We start from the raw sequence: 20642 nt of genomic DNA, 5'->3' as shown, positions 1-20642 counted from the left end.
AGCGCCGGAAGCCGCTCTGTGTCTGCGGAAGGACCGCCACTCGATGGCCGGAAGCGGAAGTTGGGAGAGGGTACTTCCGGAGCGCCGACGTGGAGGGTCGAGGAGGCGACGGTTGGGGGTGCAGCTGTGATGTTGACTAAATTCGAGACCAAATCGGCTCGGGTGAAAGGTAGCCGTAGGGCTGTGTGGTGCGGGGAGATCTGGTAGAGTTTCTCTGTTATCTCTCTTTGTGTGTGTCATCTCTGTCTGTGTCTCCGCAGGGCTCAGCTTCCACCCCAAGAGGCCTTGGATCCTTACCAGCCTACATAATGGCGTCATCCAGCTCTGGGACTATCGCATGTGCACCCTTATCGACAAGTTCGACGAGCACGATGGTCAGTGGTAGGGATGGGTGGGGGAGCTGCTGTGATCTGTAGGGCGGGACTGGGCCTGGCCCTTAGACCTGAGGAGCTGTGTGACAAACCCTGCATTTCATTGCAGCCTCTTTGCTGGTCTCTGGATGCTTCTTTCGTGTGTGTGAAGTGAAGCTGTTGTTTTGTTTCAAGTGAAAAGCAAACTTGTCAATGCATGAGCAAAAGGACAGGATGCTTTGCAGTGTATTTCTACAGTTGTGCCGGTAGAAGTGAATGGGTTTAAGAATGAGATGTCAGATTTCAATGTGGGTTTTTGTTGCTTTGAATTTTTTTATTGAAGGAAGCAATGGAGAGTGTGAATTGCATGCTTTGAGTGATATGAGGGTCTGCTCCAGCTGTCGTTTGCCCTGTCCAACCTGCTTTTCCTTTTTGTAGGCCCTGTTCGAGGTATTGATTTCCACAAGCAGCAGCCTCTGTTTGTTTCTGGAGGTGATGACTATAAAATAAAGGTAATGTTTTACTGCTTTAGCAATTTTTATTTCAAAGAACACCTCCCAAGGGAGGGAATTGCTCTGGAGTTATGCTCCCTCTGTTTCAGAAGGATTAGTGATAATCACAGCAAATTGAAGCCTTTTTGAGACTTGCATTAGAAATGTTTTAAAATGAAAGAAGGTTGCTTGTAGGTAAACTAGAATACCAAAATTTCAGCCAATTGTGAGAAAGTACAAAAAAAAAAAAAGAAGTCTAGTAGGTCACAGATATAGCCTGATTGTTCAACTTTTGTGTTGCACAGGTCTGGAACTACAAACTGCGCCGCTGCCTTTTCACTCTGCTTGGGCATTTGGACTACATCCGCACCACCTTCTTCCATCATGTAAGCAGCTTTAGTACTGAAGTACATACCCCAGTTTGTGGCCTTCCTTCACGGAAGGGAATTTGTCTTTTGATGCCCCCAGATGGGGAATATTGAAGTTGTGCTGAAGCTAATGGTGTGAGTGTGCAGATGTGGTGGTGTTCTCTGGAGTTGTAAGAGGCATAAACTCTCTCCCCTAGATCCTAAGTAAAATAAAACAAAGAAAGGGTAAATTTTTGGTGGCAATTGAAAAATACTGTATGGGGAAGGATTGTATGGGACGTGCATTTATCTCACATGTGAAATACTTTGTTTTTTTAGGAATATCCATGGATCTTGAGTGCTTCTGATGATCAGACTATTCGGGTTTGGAACTGGCAGTCCAGAACTTGTGTCTGGTAAAATCCATAGAGGCTTTAAAAAGTAACTGTGGAGTTTGGGGGCGAGCAATTTTAATTTGTTTTCAAGCAGAAAGAGTTATTGATGTTTCAAACTGTGTACAGTTAAAGGAATAGAACTGACATGAAGAGCAGATCAGTTATGAATGCTTTGTCAGTTGTTCTTGAAGAATGGCATTTCTGTTCCAGGTGTTACCAGTCATATTTTTCATTGTTCCTTTTAAAATCTAGGTTATTGTTGTTGGTAGTAATGAAAATGTTGATATATCCTATGTTTTAATGATATTTCTGTCCTTTTTGTTGTAGTGTGCTGACAGGACACAACCACTATGTGATGTGTGCCCAGTTTCACCCCTCTGAGGACCTGGTAGTGTCAGCCAGCTTGGATCAGACTGTACGCGTTTGGGATATTTCTGGTGAGCTGCCCAGGTCAAAGGGGAGTCCTGTGGCAAAGCCCACTTCAGAACTGCAATTGCTGAAAGCTGTACAAGGCAGATTCAGATCTGAGAGCAGAAAGAGCAGCCTGTTGGCTGAAAGAATCTAGGCAGAAAACTACAGAAATTCTGTACTGATGGGGATCTGTTTCCCTCAATTTCCATGAAGTTGTAGGATGCTGTAGGGGAATATAAGATCAGGGTTTGAACTGGTGATTGAACACCAGGTAATGGGATTTGATTAGCCCAGGGAGTACAAATTTTATGCATCTGACCAGAAGGGTTGGACCCAGGGTGGAGACACCCTGGGCCCATAAGGGCCAGCCACTGAAGGGAGAGCATCTCTTGGACCTAGGCTGCTTCTGAGGAGTGTTATATGACTAGAGAGCTCCTTCACCTGTTGGGTGAGTTCTTCTCTTTTTCTGCATATGACTATTGGCCTACCTGTGAATATTTTGCCTCACCAAGAACCTGTCAGAATTCTGTTTCTTCCTGAGCAGAACAGATGTTGACTCAAAGTAACTGTTGGGGGCTCACCTAGTCCAACTTTTTGTTGGAGCTAAGGCTTTTGCAACAGTAGGTGAGGCTAGCTGTAGCTTTGTACAACCAAAAAACTAAGAATCTGACTTTACAGCTAACATAGGTAACAAATATTGGTATCAGCATGGAGATAATGTTATCAGCTGATTAATTTCGGTGTTCCAGGTTTGTAGGAGAAACTTTAGAAATTTCTGGGTTGCTTCTAACCCTCTGAAAAAGTCTTGGAGGCAGCAGTAAGTCATTTGTTCTGAGATAAAGACAAAGGTCCTCTGTGCTGCACAATGAACAAAGGCTTCTTTGGTAGCCTAGTTGTGGGTGGTGACAGGAAGCTGTACCTTCAGCATCCAGTTTGCTTCCCTTCTATAAAATGAAGTGTTGCTTGGAGATCAGAGAAGCAGTCACAAGCCAAAACTCCAGAGTACTTTGCTGATAATCGTAGCTGTTTTTTAGTTTATACCTGGACCACAAGATCTCACTTAAAAATATGATCCGTGGGTGAAAAGCCAGATGTACAGATAACAGTAGATGGAAATAGAACTGGTGGAAGGCAGGCAGGGACAGTATTGGTGTTGTGCCAGTGGAAATTATTCTGGGGACAGACTGTAGCCCTTTATCTAACCTGCCGCTCTCGCCATTGCAGTTTTGGTTGGGCATGCTGCAGCATTTGTAGCACACACTCAGACATGGCCAGCTATGTCAACAGTAGGGATTGGGGACAGGATATCCTGGTTATTTAAAACCTGTCACCCTCTCTGTACTGCCAGCATGGAGAATTTAACAGCTATCCTGCTAGTAAGCTTTGTTGCTGCATTCTCCCACACGCTCTCTCAGTAGAGTTCCAGCTGCCAAATTGGTTTGGAGATGGTACAGAGCCTTTTTTTCCCCCCTCAGCTGATATATGATGAGAGGTTTTAGAGACAGGCTGAATTATTGACTCAGCTGTTGCTCCAGTCAGACACAACACTGCAAGAATATTAGTGGGGGGGGGTGGAATGTGAATAGATGAGAAGCAGATTAAAAATCCAACTTGCTTTTTCCCTCAAAAAAAGTTTCTTTTTCTCCAGAATGACTTCTCCTTGGCAGGTTCTGTTCTGTAGCATTCCAGTGGAAATGGTTCTTTCTTTTTTTTTTTTTTTAATGCATAAAATCCTTGTCATAAAGAACTCCACTTCAGAATGCTGCTGGAGCTTTCTGCATCTGCTGATTATCAGTGGATTTAGTGCTCCTTGGTTTGAACCCTGCTGATAAAGGATCTTTAGTGTAAAACAAATATGCTGGAGGTTGAAGTCTGAATTTCCTGCTTATCTCTTGAGAGAGACTGTGTGAATGCAGCAAGAATAAGCTTGTTTATATATAAAAATGCATGAATATTTGTGTTGTATTATTCACCAATGCCGTGAAATGAAGTTCTTGCTCCTGTGGCTGATATTAACCAACAAAAACTACAAAATAACCTTCTGTTTTTCTGTCTCTTTTTTAAATATTAACCAGCAAGGAGGTTGTTAGTGGTCTTATCCTCATCAGAGTGTTTTTGTGTGTGCTGCAACACTGTGCACCAATTTCTGTTTAACCATCATCTTGGTTGGCAAATACTGAAGTGTGTTGCTTGGCAGGAAAATTCCACTGAATACAGAAATGGCCAGAATGCCCCAACAATGAAAGAGTCAGCAGCCAACAGCCCTCTTTAGTTCCCATCTCAGTAGGTTTCTGACCTTTAAGTATGAGGTCTGAATTGTGATGAAGAGAACAGAGCATAAGAATCTTTCTAAGGACCATCTTTGGGTCAGAGTTGTCCAACACATCATGTGTTCCAGAAAATGAATCACAGGAATGTTCTGATGTCTTGCTGTTCTCTTTTTTTATTCTCACTTAACTTCTGACTTATGATTCTCAGTATGTTGCCCCTTTTCTCTAGTGATTTTAATAACTGTTCTTCTGAGTGCTTGTGTGCATGTTCAGCTGAGTTTCCCCTTGAGCTGTTTTTCTGAGCAGCTGTTCTCAGAATGCATAAGATCTGCTTTTCTGCTGCAAGTCCCTTCTCTGTCCCTGCTCCCTCCTCAGAGCAACACAGAAGGCTGCAATGTTCTGGGAGTGTCCTGCCTTTCCTTAGATTTGTGCAGTCACACCAGAAATTTTCCACTTGTGTTTTGGTCCTGTTTCACTGGCTTGTGAAAGGCTCAAGCATTTTCTCTTGTGAAAGTCCTGCATTTTTTCACTTGCCTTCCCCAAACTATGTATGTTTTACTCCTCCTTTCTGGAGCAGTTTGTTTTGGCTTTGTAGAAGCTTCCACTCAGCTGTTCAAGTTCATCATTGTTCTTTGGATCACCTGTGTGTGCTCCTCACCCACTGTGCTGAGCATTTGTGCTTTGCTGTGAGACACTGCTTTACATGGTGACTTCATCAGACTAACATTACAGAACAGTCTGAGCTTTTGAGCTGCTGATCCACGAGGAGTATAGGAATCAGAATTGCAAATGGCAAAATTGCCAAGTACTTTTATATTTAAAAGCTTATTTTGAGGTTTTGTTTGTGTGTTATGTGCAGTCTTTTCCCTTGTACTGTCAGTTGAGGGGCTCTTTTCAATTCTTACTTTCCCTGCTGCATCCCATGGGGTTTAAGGAAGGATTGCTTGATGTAGGTCTTTTTTAACTTGGAAAATTTAGTGTTTTCCAGAAGTAAGAGAAGGCTTTCCCATAGCTTTAGCTTCTGAAAATATCTTGTGTCCAGGCAGGCTGTCCAAGTTGCATTATCATGAGGTCATCCATGGGGCATGGATGAAAATCTTCTGAAAGCACAGGTTAGAGGAGTGAGAGGAAGAGGAGTTGGAATCCTTTGAGATGCTTCGGTCTGTGTCCTGGTGAGCTGAGGCAATATGTGCTGTACTGCATTGCAGACTTCATTTTTATCATGCCTCATCTGAGCTTATGCTTTTGGAGGGAGTAGGAGGATGTTCTGGACATTTCTCACCCTCTTTGAATGTCTCTCTTTGCACCTGAATGTGTCTAAAGGACAAAGGGGAGCCCTCAACTTGTTGCAATGTTAGAAATCTTGTCTCTGATATAATTTTTGCTTCTTCCACTCCTGCTTCTCTTTCCTGTTTGTTCTACAAGGCTTAAGGAAGAAGAACCTGTCCCCTGGGGCTGTGGAGTCGGATGTCAGAGGAATAACTGGGGTGGATTTGTTTGGGACAACAGATGCAGTTGTGAAGCACGTTCTTGAGGTACAGCGTGTGTGTGTGTACTGTGCAGTCTTTTCAAATCTGTATAATGAAATCCATGATGTGACGCATCCTCTAAGAGAAGAAAAAAGACTTAAACTACTGAATTTGGCTTTGCAGAATTTTGTGCTTTAAGAATTTAAAAATACTGAAGTCTGGAGGTGTTTGCACTGTAACCAAGCTAGTGCTGTTGTTGTATGGCTAAAAGTTCTATTAAATAGCAGAAATTATTGCCTTATGTTGCTGGAAACAGCAGAGGAGATTATGGTAGAGACAACAATGGCTTGTTTAAAGCTAGGAAGTAGTGCTGCTCTGCAGCTTTGCTCTACTGATGAAGAATGGTATCTGCAGAGCTTATCACTGTGGGTAAAGTCTATGTAAGCACTCAGTGTGAGCAGCATGACACACAAAGAGTGAGAGCTGTGTCTTGGCAAGCCTGGCTGCATTCTTGTCTTTACTCTTCAGTCACAAAACTGCTTCAAGTGAATTTTCTGTTTATGTTTTAGGGCCATGATCGTGGAGTGAATTGGGCTGCCTTCCATCCCACAATGCCACTGATTGTGTCAGGAGCTGATGATCGACAAGTGAAGATCTGGAGGATGAATGGTGAGTGGATTTTCCCAAAGGGAACCCATAGGGATAAGGGTGATAAGAACTGACATTTGTTTGAACATCTGTAGGCCGAACCTGAAAGGAAATTATGCTTTGGAAGCACATCTTTATGATGCAGTGGTAAATAATCCCAAGCAGCTTGACTTTTGCAGTCTGAAGAGGGCTCAGTTCCTTAGTAAACACTTCTAGCATCTTTTGATTTGCATGCACTGCTGAACAGTGGTTTGTAGGAACAGAAGAAATCCACTCTGAAGGTTGTTTTTGTTTTGAAGCTGAACCCGTGGAATAAGAAAGGGAAATGATTCCAGAATCAGAAGCCCTCCACCACAAATGGATGTGCTTTTGCTAGCAGTTAAAGATCACAGACGTAAATTGCAGAGAACGGTCTAGTAATTAGCAGATACACCCCACTTCATTAACATGCTTGCTGTACATCTGCTATCTGATGTGTTTAAGTGTTGTTTTTCTCCTTTTTTTTTTTTTTTTTTTAACTTCTGCTTAGAATCAAAGGCCTGGGAGGTTGACACTTGCCGGGGGCATTACAACAATGTCTCGTGTGCTGTCTTTCACCCTCGGCAGGAACTGATCCTCAGCAATTCAGAGGACAAAAGCATCCGTGTCTGGGATATGTCAAAACGGTTAGTGCATGTCAGGTGTCTGATTCATCTGTAATGGGGAGGATTTTATGCGTATGAGAGGCCTACAGTTCTTACAGAAACTGAAGTCTAGTAGTTCATCTACTGTTTGGTAACTTCTGAGAGTAAAATGTTTTTTGTGTTCTTTCCCTTTGGGATGCATGTTATGAGCAGAGCTTTTAATTTAAAATCAAGTGGAGGAGTGCTGACCTGTCCACTGATACTGCTGCTGTAATATTTTAAATGGGAATATGTTCTTTGACAAAAAGGCTGTGAATACAATATTTTGAACTCTGTCGACTGCCAGTTCTGAGTGTTAGGGATGATATGAAGCTCAGATCTTCATTTTTTGGGAACTAGTGCTTATGCTGAAGTTCTATATTCTTTGTTCCTTTTCTTGCACGTTTAGCACGGGTGTCCAGACCTTCCGCCGTGATCACGATCGCTTTTGGGTATTGGCTGCTCATCCCAATCTCAACCTCTTTGCTGCAGGTAAAAAAAAAAAAGAAAGCAAACAAAGAAAAACCCTACTCAGTGTCTGGCAGGATGCTTGGAAGTGTCTTCCTTATAGGAACTCTGTGAATCAAGGATTTACTTTTCCTTAGCATGCTTTGTAGAACGTGCTGACTTGCAGATGTGTCTATTAAATGTCCTGGAGTGAAAACAGCCTTATTTAAATTCACACAACATCTGAAAGCATCGTGTGGAATGCAGTCTCATTGTTTCAGCTGCTGTTTAATGCTAGAGGAACTTAACTAGTGAATGATCTGAGGCTGAGAGCTGGGACTAATCCAAGGGGAGCTATACTGGGCTAATCACACTTAGAGAGATGCGTGACAGCAAGGGAAAATGTTTCTGGAAGGATGTCAGGTCTTAGGTCTGAGGAAACCTTAATGGATGGGAAGAATGAGGGGAGAAAGTGGTATCCTTGTTGGCTCTTTCATTGTTTGAAGGGCTGGGTTTTCTCATCCTCAGCAGTGAGAGAGCCCAGAGGATTTAATTCACGTTTGACTTCTTGTGTGCCTTTTCCCAGGCCATGATGGTGGCATGATTGTGTTTAAACTGGAGCGTGAGCGTCCTGCTTATGCAGTGCATGGGAATATGCTGTATTATGTGAAGGACCGATTCCTCCGCCAACTTGACTTTAACAGCTCAAAAGATGTTGCTGTCATGCAGCTGCGCAGGTAAGAGATGGGTGCTCAGAGTTAAGGAGCTTTCATCAGTGTCCTGAAGCCCTTGGTAGTTCCTCTTACAGATGGGTTGTTTTGTACCATGTTATTCATATGACTTTGGTTCAGCCAGCTCTGTCAGATGAACTTACGAAGCCTGCAGGAAGTGTTTTTAGGTCAGTGTTGTGCATAGATAAAAGCTCTTTTGGATGCTGGTTTTAAGTTTTCAGTAGTTGAAATTGAAATGTCAGCTCTTCCACTTACAAAATGCTGATATTCTGCATTTCCAGGAAGTGTTTCCAGGTGGTTCAGGAAATTAATTGAAACAGTTGTTTTTATTTCTTAAATAAATCAAGTACCAAGAAGGTCTTCATTAGAAGACAACTGTTTTAGAAGTAATCGTAGTTCACTGCAACTTCAATTTGTGTCTTCTTTGCAGTGGTTCCAAGTTCCCTGTGTTCAACATGTCATACAACCCAGCTGAGAATGCTGTCCTTCTCTGCACAGTGAGTCAAGTTTGGCTTCATAGTGTACTAAAGAACTTTTCACAAGCCTGTGAATGGCAGTTCTGTGAAATCTTATCACAGAATATTTTTTTCCCCTCATTTTTGCAGAGAGCAAGCAACTTGGAGAATAGCACTTATGACCTATACACCATTCCCAAGGATGCAGACTCCCAGAATCCAGATGGTAAGCATGTCTTCACATCAGTGTGTGTTGCTGAGTAGCTGTTCCCTTTCCTCTCCAACTGTGCTATAAGTAAAAAGAGAAGTCTCATTTCTGTCAGCCTTTCATTAGATTCTTTCTCCATGTTTCCCAGTGTCCCTGCAGCACACATCATTTGGCAGGCTTCCTGCTTACTATATCACACTACACTGACTTGAAAAATTCATGCTCATCCCAAACTTTTACTGCTCCAAATATATATTTTATAATTTTGTTATTAGGAACTTTCCATTCTCCCTTTTGACACAGCAGGCAGCATTCCTGGCTTGTCAGCATAGATGGGTTGTAACCAGATATATTTTGTTTGAAGAGGTTTTACACTCTGAAAAGTGGCTGTAAAAGTGACAGTGCCAGGATGCCAGTATTCATTCTTTCTCTCAGCAAATTTCACATCAGTTTTGTGCAATTTACAAGTCAAAACGTGATTTAGGAGAAGAAAAAATTTCTTTCTCCTAACTACGAATTCCATTTGGGATCTGAAACTCCAGCTGGTTCCTCTTGCCTCTGCCCTGGCAGTAAGGATCTTGAAATGAGTGGGAGTGATGAATGAGTGAGACTGGAATTCAGCTCCCTTGTTCACAGATATCCTGAAGGAGATATTCCTATGGAGGAAGGGAAGATTTCTTTGCTGAGTACAAAAGCAGGTATATCTGGGGAGAGAAGGAAAGGGAGATTTTTAGTAACTTCGTATAGATTAAATGTTGCTGAGTGTGTTTCAAATATTTGTTTTGACTGAGTTGGTCAGAGCTTGCTTGTCTGGGGACACCCAGCTTGCCTCCATTTTAGGGAGGAAAGGGTTTCTTCCAGATGAAGTTGTGTCTAGGCCTCAAGAAAACTAAATACATTTTTTTTTAAGGCATCTTCAGGAGCAGCATGTAATTCTACTGATTGATAAACATTTGTTATAACAAACTGCTACGTATGCAAACTTCTCATCTCTCTTGTCTTGGATGTAGGTATTTAACACATCCTTAAGCTTTATTCCTCTTAGGGAGGAAATATCTCTCTTAATGAGATACTGATTTTTACCAAAACATCAGCTCTCACCTCCCTTTCTGTTCCCTACCCCTCATCCAAAAGCCTTCTCCACACCCCAAACATCCTGCAGCGTGGTTCTTTATGCACGCCCGACATGCAGAGCGCTGTGTTTATATTAGCATTTTAAAAACTGAGAGAACAGCTGCGTGCTGGGGAGAGTGCAGCCTTTCTCCTCCAGCTCGTTATGTCAGTTTGCAGGGGGGTGTAGAAGAGAGAGAAGGGGGGTGTTGTACGTTGAAGCCGGGACCCTCGCTGCTTGCATGGTTTGGCTGGTGAGGCTTTGCTCGTTAGCTTGACAGACGGTGCTGTCGCCCAGGATGGCTGCTCCAGCGCCAAGCAGTGGCATTGGCTGCACAGCCTGCCACTTGTCTTGTGCCTTGGCTGCAGAGAGGGGCTGGCGCTGGCCACGCTGTGATCTGAAAGGACATCGGGGGGAGGAAATGAGTCTTGCGAATAGCCTCAGGTTAAACATGAATTAGCAGGAAGCGGCTCCAACAGCCAAGATGGGATCAAACAAGACTGACTAATGTGTTGCCATAAGAGCCTGCCAGAGGTTTTATTCACTGCCTGTGTCTTTTTCTCCCCAGCCCCTGAAGGGAAGCGCTCCTCGGGGCTAACAGCTGTGTGGGTAGCTCGTAACCGCTTTGCAGTCCTGGATCGCATGCATTCGGTAAGGGGACAGGCTTAATAGGGTCATCTTTTCAAGGGGAGTATTGTCATCTGGAAATACACAAATGGATATGGGAGGAGTCTGGGTTAACAGAATTATTAGAGATCCGAGTGGATTGGCAAAGAGCTCTCAGCAGAGAGTGGGCTGCAGGTAGAGATGGAGAAATATAATGCGGTGAAAATGTAGTAAGTTGAAATGTTATTTAACTCTTTATGGCAAATGTTGGCTCCGTTGCTGGAAGCCTGCTACAGCAGCTGGTTCACGTATGACAGCTGACCAGAGCAGGACTGTGAAACAACTCTGGTTGCTTTCATAGCATGGAAGTAATGCAATGGTGAAAAAGCAGGTTAGATTTCTTTATACCAGTCTTTGTTCTCTTATGTGGAGTGCAATAATAGAAAGAAGGGGGAAAAGAACAGTCATGAAAAAGCTTGTGGAAGGCCATATGATTTGTTTTGCATCTTGATGCTGAGCTAAAATTTTGGGCTAAAATAATCCTAAATTTCTTCACTGAATCCTCCTAACTGCCGCGTGTTGTTACATTTTTCTCTCATCAAATGGCAGATCCTCATCAAAAACTTGAAGAATGAGATCACAAAGAAGGTTCAGGTGCCGAACTGTGATGAGATTTTCTATGCTGGCACAGGGAACCTGTTACTGAGAGATGCAGACTCCATCACCCTCTTTGACGTGCAGCAGAAGCGGTAAGATCCAGTCTGCTGGGAGAAGTTTTAATATTGTAATCCTGTTGGCGTGAGCCCTCTGGGGACGAGTAATAGCTATTAATGCACTCCAGAATTCAGCATCAGCTGCAGGCTGCATCAGTCTGATCCAAACCACGGCTAACAACTGTTAGGAAGAGCAGAGTGCAAACATAGCCAAGGTGTAATTTATGCTGCAGGCGTTATGCCATTGATCACAGGGAGATGCGTGCCATACCCTTGTAAATTCTGTGACTGTAGAATTGGGTGCTGTAAAAGTGCAAAGAAATCAAAAATCCAGACTCAATCAAGCTAAGCTTGCCCAATGCCTTATCCCTTAGGTTTTGTATCTGTTTAAAATGCTCTTAAAATTGCAACATGATAGCAGGATAACATGATGCTGGCTATGTGTTGCTAGCCACAAAGAAACAGACCATGAATGTTGTTCTAACTCCTTAATGTCAGTGCTGTCTTTTTTCCAGGACTCTGGCCTCAGTGAAGATATCCAAGGTGAAATATGTCATCTGGTCAGCTGACATGTCCCACGTAGCTCTGCTGGCTAAGCATGGTAAGCAGGCAGGGCTGCAGTGTTTCACCTGGATCCTAGGGCATGCTTGTTCCTTCCCTAGTTGAAGCATGATCTGCTCCAGTAACTGCTCAGAGCTTTGGCTAGCAGTGAGGGTACAGCTGGAGACAGATTCACAGTGGGCCCTTCCACTTTGTTTTCTTTAGCAAAATCTTATAGGACACAGGCTTTCCTTTGTTCCTCAGAGTATTCAGCTAGTCTCTCTTTCACAAAATAAGGGTAGGTGGCGATTTCATAGTGATCGCCATCATCTCCTTAATATCTGATTGTGATTACAGTCAATATTTCTGAGGCTGTGGAGAAGCTGTAATTCAGAGGCAGATAATAGAGCCAACTGTACCTCTTTTTGTTTCTTTCCTTGTCACCAGCCATCATGATCTGCAACAGAAAGCTGGAATCACTGTGTAACATCCATGAAAACATCCGTGTTAAGAGCGGTGCCTGGGATGAAAGTGGTGTTTTCATCTATACCACCAGCAACCACATCAAATATGCTGTCACCACAGGGTGGGTCTGGGGGTCACACAACAGGTCCTTGAAATGATTGACCTTGCACCATGGTGATTTTTATTTTATTTTTTTTGGCAGACACAAAAGCTGGTGCTGCTGTAACTGTGCTTTTAGTACAGTGTGGATGTACCCTAAGACAGAGCTAAATGTTTGGTCTTCATTTCTGTTTGGTTGCTTGCTTTATGCACTGGGGTTTTATTGCTGGATTGGGTGGCTGCACTGTTTGTCTGACTGGAGCTTGCTTTTATAATACAGGCTAAAATAATCATGTAGGGAGCTTCCTTTGAGGTAGGAGATGTGGCCATACAGATGTGTTGGTGTGTTTATCACACGTGTACTGTGTTGGCATAGGGATCATGGCATCATCCGCACCCTGGACCTGCCTATCTATGTTACTCGTGTGAAGGGGAACAATGTGTACTGCCTGGACAGAGAATGTCGCCCCAGGGTCCTGACCATTGATCCCACAGAGTTCAAATTCAAGCTGGCATTGATCAACAGAAAGTATGATGAGGTGAGGAGGCATGAGAAGCTCTGCAGTGTTCCTTGACTGTGGCCTGAGGGTTAAAGAATGTGCCTTGCAAGTGGTGTTGTCAGCATGACTGCCTGGGTGTTTTCTTTGCAGGTGCTGCACATGGTGAGGAATGCTAAGCTTGTGGGTCAGTCCATCATTGCCTACCTGCAGAAAAAGGGTTATCCTGAGGTGGCCCTGCACTTTGTCAAGGATGAGAAGACCCGTTTCAGTCTGGCACTGGAGTGTGGCAACATTGAGGTGAGATGGTGGGTAGTGCTGTGAGAAGGATGTGTCTTTGGGTCATTGCTTCCTGGAGGGGGAACAATTACAGCCCTGCTAAGGTGCAGGCCTTCAGCTGGGGTGTGATTTAGTTCAGTGAAACTTGTAATCTTGTTTTTTACATCGTGGATATTGCCTGCAAAGAACTGCAGTGGTTTTTGTGGGGGGCAGAGAATTGAGCTCAAGTCTTGTGCGTTAAGCATTTCCTTCAGATTTGTTGTTACAATCACATCAGTTCTCTTGTTAGATTGCTCTGGAAGCAGCCAAGGCTCTGGATGACAAGAATTGCTGGGAGAAACTGGGAGAAGTGGCACTACTGCAGGGAAATCACCAGATTGTGGAGATGTGCTACCAGCGCACCAAGAACTTTGATAGGCTCTCCTTCCTCTATCTTATTACTGGCAACCTGGAGAAGCTTCGGAAGATGATGAAGATAGGTGAGTGCAAAAGTGAATGAGATGGGGAGCTGAGCATCATTTGCAGAGAAATTGCAGCAGTGCAGAGAAGGCCAAGAAGAGCAGTGATTGTGACTGACTCTTTTTGTTCTGGTTTAGCTGAGATCCGTAAAGATATGAGTGGCCACTACCAGAATGCCTTGTATCTAGGAGATGTGGCAGAGAGAGTGAGGATCCTGAAGAACTGTGGACAAAGTAAGTAATAGCAGATTAATGTGTTTCTCTCTGGTTTAGGGTGGAGCTGGAAGGTCTTTTTGGAATGACCACTCATTTGGGGAGAGAGATGAGAAATGGAACTAGGTGGATAGAAAACTGATGTGAGAGGTTTTTCTTCTCCAGACAACAAAGGGCATGCATTCATGTTAATTATATCTGATTTCAGAGTCCCTGGCCTATCTCACAGCTGCAACTCATGGTCTGGATGAGGAAGCTGAAAACCTGAAGGAAACATTCGATCCTGAAAAGGAAACGGTTAGCAGCTTGATTAATGCTTCATAACAATGACACTGGAGTTTGGGGTGATTGACAATGGGATTGGATGTTAATTTGACCAGTTTGGCAGCTCCTTTCCTGGGAATGGGGGGTACCATCTTTTTTCCAATCACCACTTCTCACAGACTTGAAATTGTGCTTCTTGGTGGTGGGTAAGTCAAAAATGGAGACTTCCCTTCATGTGTTTTTCTCTTCCAGATTCCAGACATTGATCCCAGTGCAAAACTACTACAGCCTCCTGCTCCTGTCATGCCTCTAGATACCAACTGGCCATTGCTGACTGTCTCCAAAGGGTTCTTTGAAGGAACAATTGCTAGCAAAGGTATTTCATTGCAATTGAAAGGCTGTATTAAGTTAAAATATGCAGAGCAGATAAATTTGTTTCGGTATCTCCTGAGGTGTTGCTGTTAAGCCACAGATTTGTTGTTACTACAGGTAACATCTATAGATTTTTGGAATTCAGAGTTAGTATTTACACTGTCCTTGGCAAATCTAAAGAATCTTTGTCTTTTTAACAAAAAGATGAGTATTGGCAATTATTTTCTTAATTCCTGACTCGCTCAGAGATGAGTAAACGAATAACCCTATCCTTCTTCTAGGCAAGGGGGGTGCCTTGGCTGCTGACATAGATATTGACAATGTTGGTACTGAAGGCTGGGGAGAAGATGCAGAATTACAGCTCGATGAAGGTGAGTGAATATTTCTTAGAAGTGAAAAACATGTGTCTGAGTGAGAGCTCTAACTGTTTTTTCCCCCCCCTCTCTGAGCAGATGGCTTTGTGGATGCTGGAGAAGGCTTTGGAGAGGAAGGTCTGGGTAAAGGACAGGAAGAAGGAGGTGGATGGGAAGTTGAAGAAGATTTGGATCTTCCTCCTGAACTGGTAGGGAGAGTTTTGAGTCATTGATGCTTTGGGAGGCTTCTCATATAGCCCAGTTGTAGTGAATTGGGATGCAGTGGCAGCTTGGGCTTGGATGGGGAGGGAGAACACTGATCTGGGATTCATCAGGAGCTTGGTCACTACAGCTGTGGCCACTTCTGATTTCATCTGGGTGCTGGGAACTAATCTCTGTGTTGTTCCCCCAGGATGTTCCTGCTGGTCCAGCAGGAGGAGCAGAAGATGGGTTCTTTGTGCCACCCACCAAGGGCACCAGCCCAGCGCAGGTAACATCACAAGTCTTTGATTTTTCAGAAACTTTCTACCTCAGTGCTGCTTCTTTTTTTTTTTTCTTCCAAATTTAGTCATTACCAACATTTATGTGTGCATAGCACAGGAGCATGTGAAGGGAATTAAGGGTGATGTGTGCATATGCACAGTTCCTCTTGTATGATTTCCCTTCTATTCTTGCAGGTGTGGTGTAACAATTCACAGCTTCCTGTTGACCATATTCTAGCAGGTTCCTTTGAGACAGCAATGAGAGTAAGTTACACCTGGAGTTTTGGGGGGTGGGGAAGAAACGTGCCCTTGTCCCCTTCTATTTTTGTCTCTGATGCACTCTGAAGCTTTCTTCTGTGAATCATTCTGTACATTTCTTTCTCTGGATGTAAATTAAGAGGGTCTGTGAGCCAGACTGATGTCTATGCAGCTTTCTTATGGTTCTGGACAACTTAGTACATCAATGTATCCCTTTCAGCTCCTCCATGACCAGGTGGGAGTAACAAACTTTGGACCCTACAAGCAGCTGTTCCTGCAGACCTATGCCCGTGGCCGTACAACCTACCAAGCTCTGCCATGTCTCCCTACCATGTATGGCTACCCACATCGCAACTGGTAAGCAGTTGGGTTAGCTCCTCTCCCGTGCTCTTTTCCTGTTGCCATATATCCATGAGTCTTCACCAGTTGTAGCCTGAATTAACCCTTTGTTAGATGTCCCAACCTTCAGACTAGTTTTGTCAGAGGTAGAACATGTAAATAAACACAGACGTGTATTTTTATTGTGATAGCGGGAAGCTGCTGTAGAAAAATAAGTCAGGCTTGTCCAGCCTGTGTTAACGCAGAGAGCTTGGTGTTGAGGGTGACAACTGTGGAGGCACAGGTGTTGTTTATGCTGTGCTAATGGCCAAGATAAACAGCACAGCTCTAGGCCACAGTGCTGCTAAGTTGTAGCTGTGTAATGTTGTGTACTTGCTGGCCTCTATGTTACTCCTGTCTGTACCCCCATCCCTTCTATGGTGCCTCCAGGAAAGAAGCTGGCTTGAAGAATGCCCTCCCAGCTGTTGGGCTGAAGCTCAATGACCTGATTCAGCGCTTACAGCTGTGTTACCAGCTCACAACAGCTGGCAAGTTTGAGGAGGCTGTGGAGAAGTTCCGCTCCATCTTGCTGAGTGTGCCCTTGCTGGTGGTGGACAATAAGCAAGAGATTGCTGAGGTGAGGGGCAGACCTCTTCTGACCATTGTCAGTGTGGCCATAGGGTTGGAGGCCAAATGCCTGATTGTCTCCTTTTCTCAAAGGCCCAGCAGCTGATAGCCATTTGTCGGGAGTATATTGTAGGACTCTCGATGGAGATTGAGCGGAAGAAGCTGCCCAAGGAGACCTTGGAGCACCAGAAGCGAATCTGTGAGGTACAGAAATAGAATTTCCTTATTGGGTGTCAGAAATAGCTTTTAGTTTTTTTTTTTAAAAAAAAAAAACAATAAGCATTAGGAGAATCCTGTGTTCGGCCATTTCTTGCCTTTGAAAACAGATGGCAGTGATGAACTGGGGGAGGTTGGTGTGTTTCCTGAGTCATTTTCAGGGCATCCAGTTATTTATAGGGTCGGTAGTGATTGTATCCTTGTTTTTCCTCCTCATTCCTGATGCAGATGGCTGCCTATTTCACCCACTCCAACCTGCAGCCTGTCCACATGATTTTGGTACTGCGCACTGCTCTCAACCTCTTCTTCAAACTCAAAAACTTCAAGACAGCTGCTACTTTTGCTCGTCGGCTGCTGGAGCTGGGTCCAAAGCCTGAGGTGGCCCAGCAGGTATGTCCATGGTGCACCGCCTGAAATATTTCTTGTGGCAGATTCTGTTTGGTTTGCTTTCTAGTTACCCCTCTTGTTGACGTGCTTGCTTTTTGCAGACCCGCAAGATCTTGTCAGCATGTGAGAAGAATCCCACCGACACCTACCAGCTCAACTATGACATGCACAACCCCTTTGACATCTGTGCTGCCTCTTACCGACCCATCTATCGTGGCAAGCCTGTGGAGAAGTGTCCACTCAGTGGAGCTTGCTACTGCCCTGAGTTTCAGGGGCAGATCTGCCGTGTCACAACAGTAAGGGAGTTTCTTTTGGCACTCACTCCTAGCTACTCTGTTCTCCTTGAGAATTCCTCTCTAGTAACTTTCCCCTTGCTCCCTCTAGTCCTGATTTGGGTTTTGAATCAAGCTGGAGGGCAGAGGATGTTTGAGGTGGAGCAGTTTGGGAATTACAAAATACAATGTAGCTTAGATGCTGTCTTCAGGGCCTGACATGGCAGGGATCAGCAGAGTTCGTTATAAGAACAATCCAGGCTCGCAGTGCTGCACATGGGGTTGGGCTACTCTGTTACTTTTAAGCATTAATCATCACTCTTTCTTTCCTCAGGTAACAGAGATTGGCAAAGATGTCATTGGGCTGCGGATCAGCCCCCTCCAGTTCCGCTGAGCTGTATGCCAGTCCCTGGGAGGTGTGAGATCAGAGGGAGATGGCCCTGTTTCACAGCATGATGTGGAAACTTTCACCTCCCACCATTCCAGCTTCTTCTGGTCATGTCCCTTCACCGTAGCTGTATCTGTGCTGTCTTAACTGCTCTTCCCCACCCAAGAATGCTGTAGTGAGGCTCTCTGCTGCTTCTAAGTAGTAATAACTTGGAATCACCTTTCAGATCCAGCTGATATTGTGTTTGTGTACCATTGCTTCCAGTCACATCTCTTTCAGAGGGTATAACGTGGCTCTTGCTGAGACCTGCATATGTTATAGTGTACTCAATTGGAACTGCTCAAGAGGCACTGCTTGCCTCTCACACGTTTTAGTATTGGGCCCATTAAAGATCCTGTAGCACATGGATGGCAGAAGCAGCTTAGCCCGACTCTCATAGGAGTGTGGCACTGCCTGGAACTGGGGCCAGCACAGCACTCTCAGAAGTGACTGGAGAGCAGCTCAGCACCCAAACGCTTGTGTTGACTCTTTGTTTTGTTGTCCTAGCAGCATTTCTCTGCATAATCTGCCTCTAACGTGAATAAAGTAAATTGACTGTCTTGATCTTCCTGTTCTGTAGCCTAGCTCTTAGATACTATATTATACTTCCTCTTTCCATGTCACCCACCCCACCCCTTTGTGTTGTTAGGCTGCTCAATAACAATTTTCTCTATTTCCAAACTATAGAGAATACAGTACTGAAATAATCATGCTGGCAGGAGTTGCTTCTGCTAATTGTTAGCGTGCGACTGCTACTGCCTGTGCTCCAGCCATCTTCACGCTCATTACCTCATGCAGTTGTAGCAGTTGGTGTTGCTGTGCCTTTCCTGGTAGGCACAGCAGACTGGAGGATCATCCTTGTTGGGCAGATTGCACTTTGGAGCAGAGATGAGTGAGAACACGTGTTCTTGCATCAGCAGAGAGAACCTAGAGCTCTTGCTCCCTCTGGGGCTGGACTAATTGCTTGGTATTTTCTCTGAAATAAAGTAAGGCTTCATGATAGGATTTTAAACCTTTATTCATAAAAACAAGGAATAGGGATGTTGTGGCATTTGTTCCACAGTTGCAAGGGTCTTGGTTGAGGAATGTTCACAGTGGGGGTGAGATGAGGCTGTTGGGACTAGGGACGAGGAGGCTGAACGAGCAGTGCATCGTGGCAGGCCACTGCAATGCCTCCTATGAGATTCAGGAACTCCTGGAAGTCCAGTTGCCCATCACTGTTGATATCAAGCCTCTTCATCATTCTGTCCACAACAGCAGGGTCCTTCTGATTCTGCAAGAGACCAAAGGAGGGGATCAACGTCTGCCTGGAGGGAAAGGCACCCCCAGGTATGGACCCACAACTGCTGCCTTCAGCCCCAGCACAGCCTTGACAAAAGGAGCAGCATCAATTTAGGGCAGTGCTGGTCAGATTGTGCTCTGCTCGTGGAAGTCAGAGCTTTCCCCTCCACTGTAGCACGGACACAGGTTTTCACTGCCCTGGGAGCCTCCTGGCCTGGCTTTCACTTACCTTTGTGAAGGAAGCCAGCTCGGTGTTCATGAAAGCCAGGAATTCCTTCTTGGAGAGCTTGAGGTTGTCTCCTTCACGCCCTGCATACCGCTGGAAGACAGCCAGCAGTGACTCTATGCAGCGCTCAGTCTCAGTAGGGGAAATCTTGGACTGTGGAGCAGAAAAGGGGCTCAGAGTATGCTTGCGGGTTGCCCTGCCTTTGCAGAAGGGTCGTGGTTCCTCTAGGAACCTAGAGGAAGGCTCAGGGCCACCTGCCATCCATTGTTTCCTGTGCCCAACCTGTCCAGCTGCATTTTTCTTTGGTATTCATTTCTTTCTTGCTTAGCACAGCCCTGTGGTGAGGAGGAATGGGAGTGGTGCAGTGGAGGGAGTGGTGGCTGCTCTAGGGCTGCAGCGGCTCCTGGGAACTCTGGGAGCATGGAAACTTCCCTGGGGAACCATCGGTTGACATGGAATGAGGGCAGCTGCCTCTTCCTGAAGTCTTGCTGCCTTCCTCTGTGCTCTCCAGTACTACTTGGCTGGGCCTGTATGTCTGTCTGTCTTCCCCTTCTCCCCATCCCTCCCCTCCCCCTTGTACTGTCTAGTCAGAGCAGAAACTCTGAGTCACTGGTGAAAAATGCGATGGGGCTGGCACCCAACTGCAGCCAGAATCTGGGGAGCTGGGCTGCTCCACCAGCATGAGGTTAAGGCACAAAGCAATGGGCAGAAGGGGAATGTGGGGCTCTTCTCCAATCCTGTGGGCAGGGCTGGGTGGAATCTGCCCTTCCCACTCCAACCTCAGCATCCTTGGGCCTCGCTGCCACATCTTGCGCTGTCTGAGGCCCCATTCACCCATTTTTTGGTGGACCTGCACCACGGAGTTTCCTCCACCCTCTGCCTCGACTCTCGGTTTCTTTGTATCCCCCACCTTGGACCAGAACTCCAGCCCCCAGCACAGAGTCCAAGAGAACAGATGGAGCAAAGAGAAAGCTTGCTGCACCCCCACAACCACAGGGACCCTCCGCTCTCCTCCCCTGCACCCCTCCCTGTGCCCAGGCTCCTCCCTGAGATCCTCAGCTCAGCTTTTGGCACTTTTCGCAGTGCCACGACGCATCCCAATTCCGTTCTGCTTCCTCCCCCCTCCTTGCCCTCACTCACCATGGCTGGGGTAGGGGGCTCGGTGCGGTGTTCGCGGTGCGGTGCTCAGCGTTGTGCAGCAATTGAGGGCGGTGTGAGCCTCGCCCAGCAGCGCCCGGCCCTGGTTCAGCCCCTCCGGGCCACGTTGGGCAATCGGCGGCTGTAACGGCGGATC

The 20642-nt window shown here is 45.3% G+C and overlaps 2 protein-coding genes across 2 annotated transcripts; one reads left to right on the top strand and one right to left on the bottom strand.

Moving 5' to 3' along the window:
• The first annotated feature begins 39 nt into the window (after nucleotides 1-39).
• On the top strand, nucleotides 40-18405 carry COPA (COPI coat complex subunit alpha). Its single transcript, XM_003213951.4, has 33 exons — nucleotides 40-169; nucleotides 261-374; nucleotides 789-862; nucleotides 1147-1227; nucleotides 1528-1604; nucleotides 1911-2020; nucleotides 5690-5799; nucleotides 6303-6402; nucleotides 6911-7046; nucleotides 7453-7535; nucleotides 8077-8227; nucleotides 8652-8718; nucleotides 8827-8902; nucleotides 10564-10646; nucleotides 11211-11350; nucleotides 11830-11915; nucleotides 12302-12440; nucleotides 12795-12957; nucleotides 13069-13215; nucleotides 13484-13673; nucleotides 13791-13886; nucleotides 14074-14162; nucleotides 14382-14505; nucleotides 14783-14872; nucleotides 14954-15063; nucleotides 15267-15344; nucleotides 15532-15600; nucleotides 15815-15951; nucleotides 16363-16549; nucleotides 16633-16743; nucleotides 16984-17145; nucleotides 17244-17438; nucleotides 17749-18405. Exons 1-33 carry the CDS (start codon nucleotides 130-132, stop codon nucleotides 17806-17808), a joined length of 3675 nt encoding a protein of 1224 aa, XP_003213999.1. The 5' UTR covers nucleotides 40-129; the 3' UTR covers nucleotides 17809-18405.
• Nucleotides 18406-18841: 436 nt separating this feature from the next.
• S100A11 (S100 calcium binding protein A11) lies at nucleotides 18842-20636 on the bottom strand. The gene is made up of 3 exons (XM_010723890.2): nucleotides 20489-20636; nucleotides 19352-19501; nucleotides 18842-19114 (listed from the first exon to the last, which is right to left on the bottom strand). The coding sequence occupies exons 1-3, from the start codon at nucleotides 20489-20491 to the stop codon at nucleotides 18962-18964; spliced, it is 306 nt and encodes a 101-aa protein (XP_010722192.1). The 5' UTR covers nucleotides 20492-20636; the 3' UTR covers nucleotides 18842-18961.
• Between the last annotated feature and the right edge of the window lie 6 nt (nucleotides 20637-20642).

Source organism: Meleagris gallopavo, chromosome 27 (genome assembly GCF_000146605.3).
Source record: "Meleagris gallopavo isolate NT-WF06-2002-E0010 breed Aviagen turkey brand Nicholas breeding stock chromosome 27, Turkey_5.1, whole genome shotgun sequence".
NCBI classification, from domain to species: domain Eukaryota; kingdom Metazoa; phylum Chordata; class Aves; order Galliformes; family Phasianidae; genus Meleagris; species Meleagris gallopavo.
Note: the sequence above shows the minus strand (reverse complement) of the source record. Positions and strands in the feature narration are given on the sequence as shown.

Coding starts and splice junctions, on each gene's coding strand:
- COPA (XM_003213951.4), top strand. CDS start 130: ATGTTGACTAAATTCGAGACCAAATCGGCTCGGGTGAAAG. Junction 170..260: donor CAAATCGGCTCGGGTGAAAG/GTAGCCGTAGGG, acceptor GTGTCTCCGCAG/GGCTCAGCTTCCACCCCAAG. Junction 12,958..13,068: donor TCAACAGAAAGTATGATGAG/GTGAGGAGGCAT, acceptor TTTTCTTTGCAG/GTGCTGCACATGGTGAGGAA.
- S100A11 (XM_010723890.2), bottom strand. Junction 19,115..19,351: donor AGCTGGCTTCCTTCACAAAG/GTAAGTGAAAGC, acceptor GGTCTCTTGCAG/AATCAGAAGGACCCTGCTGT.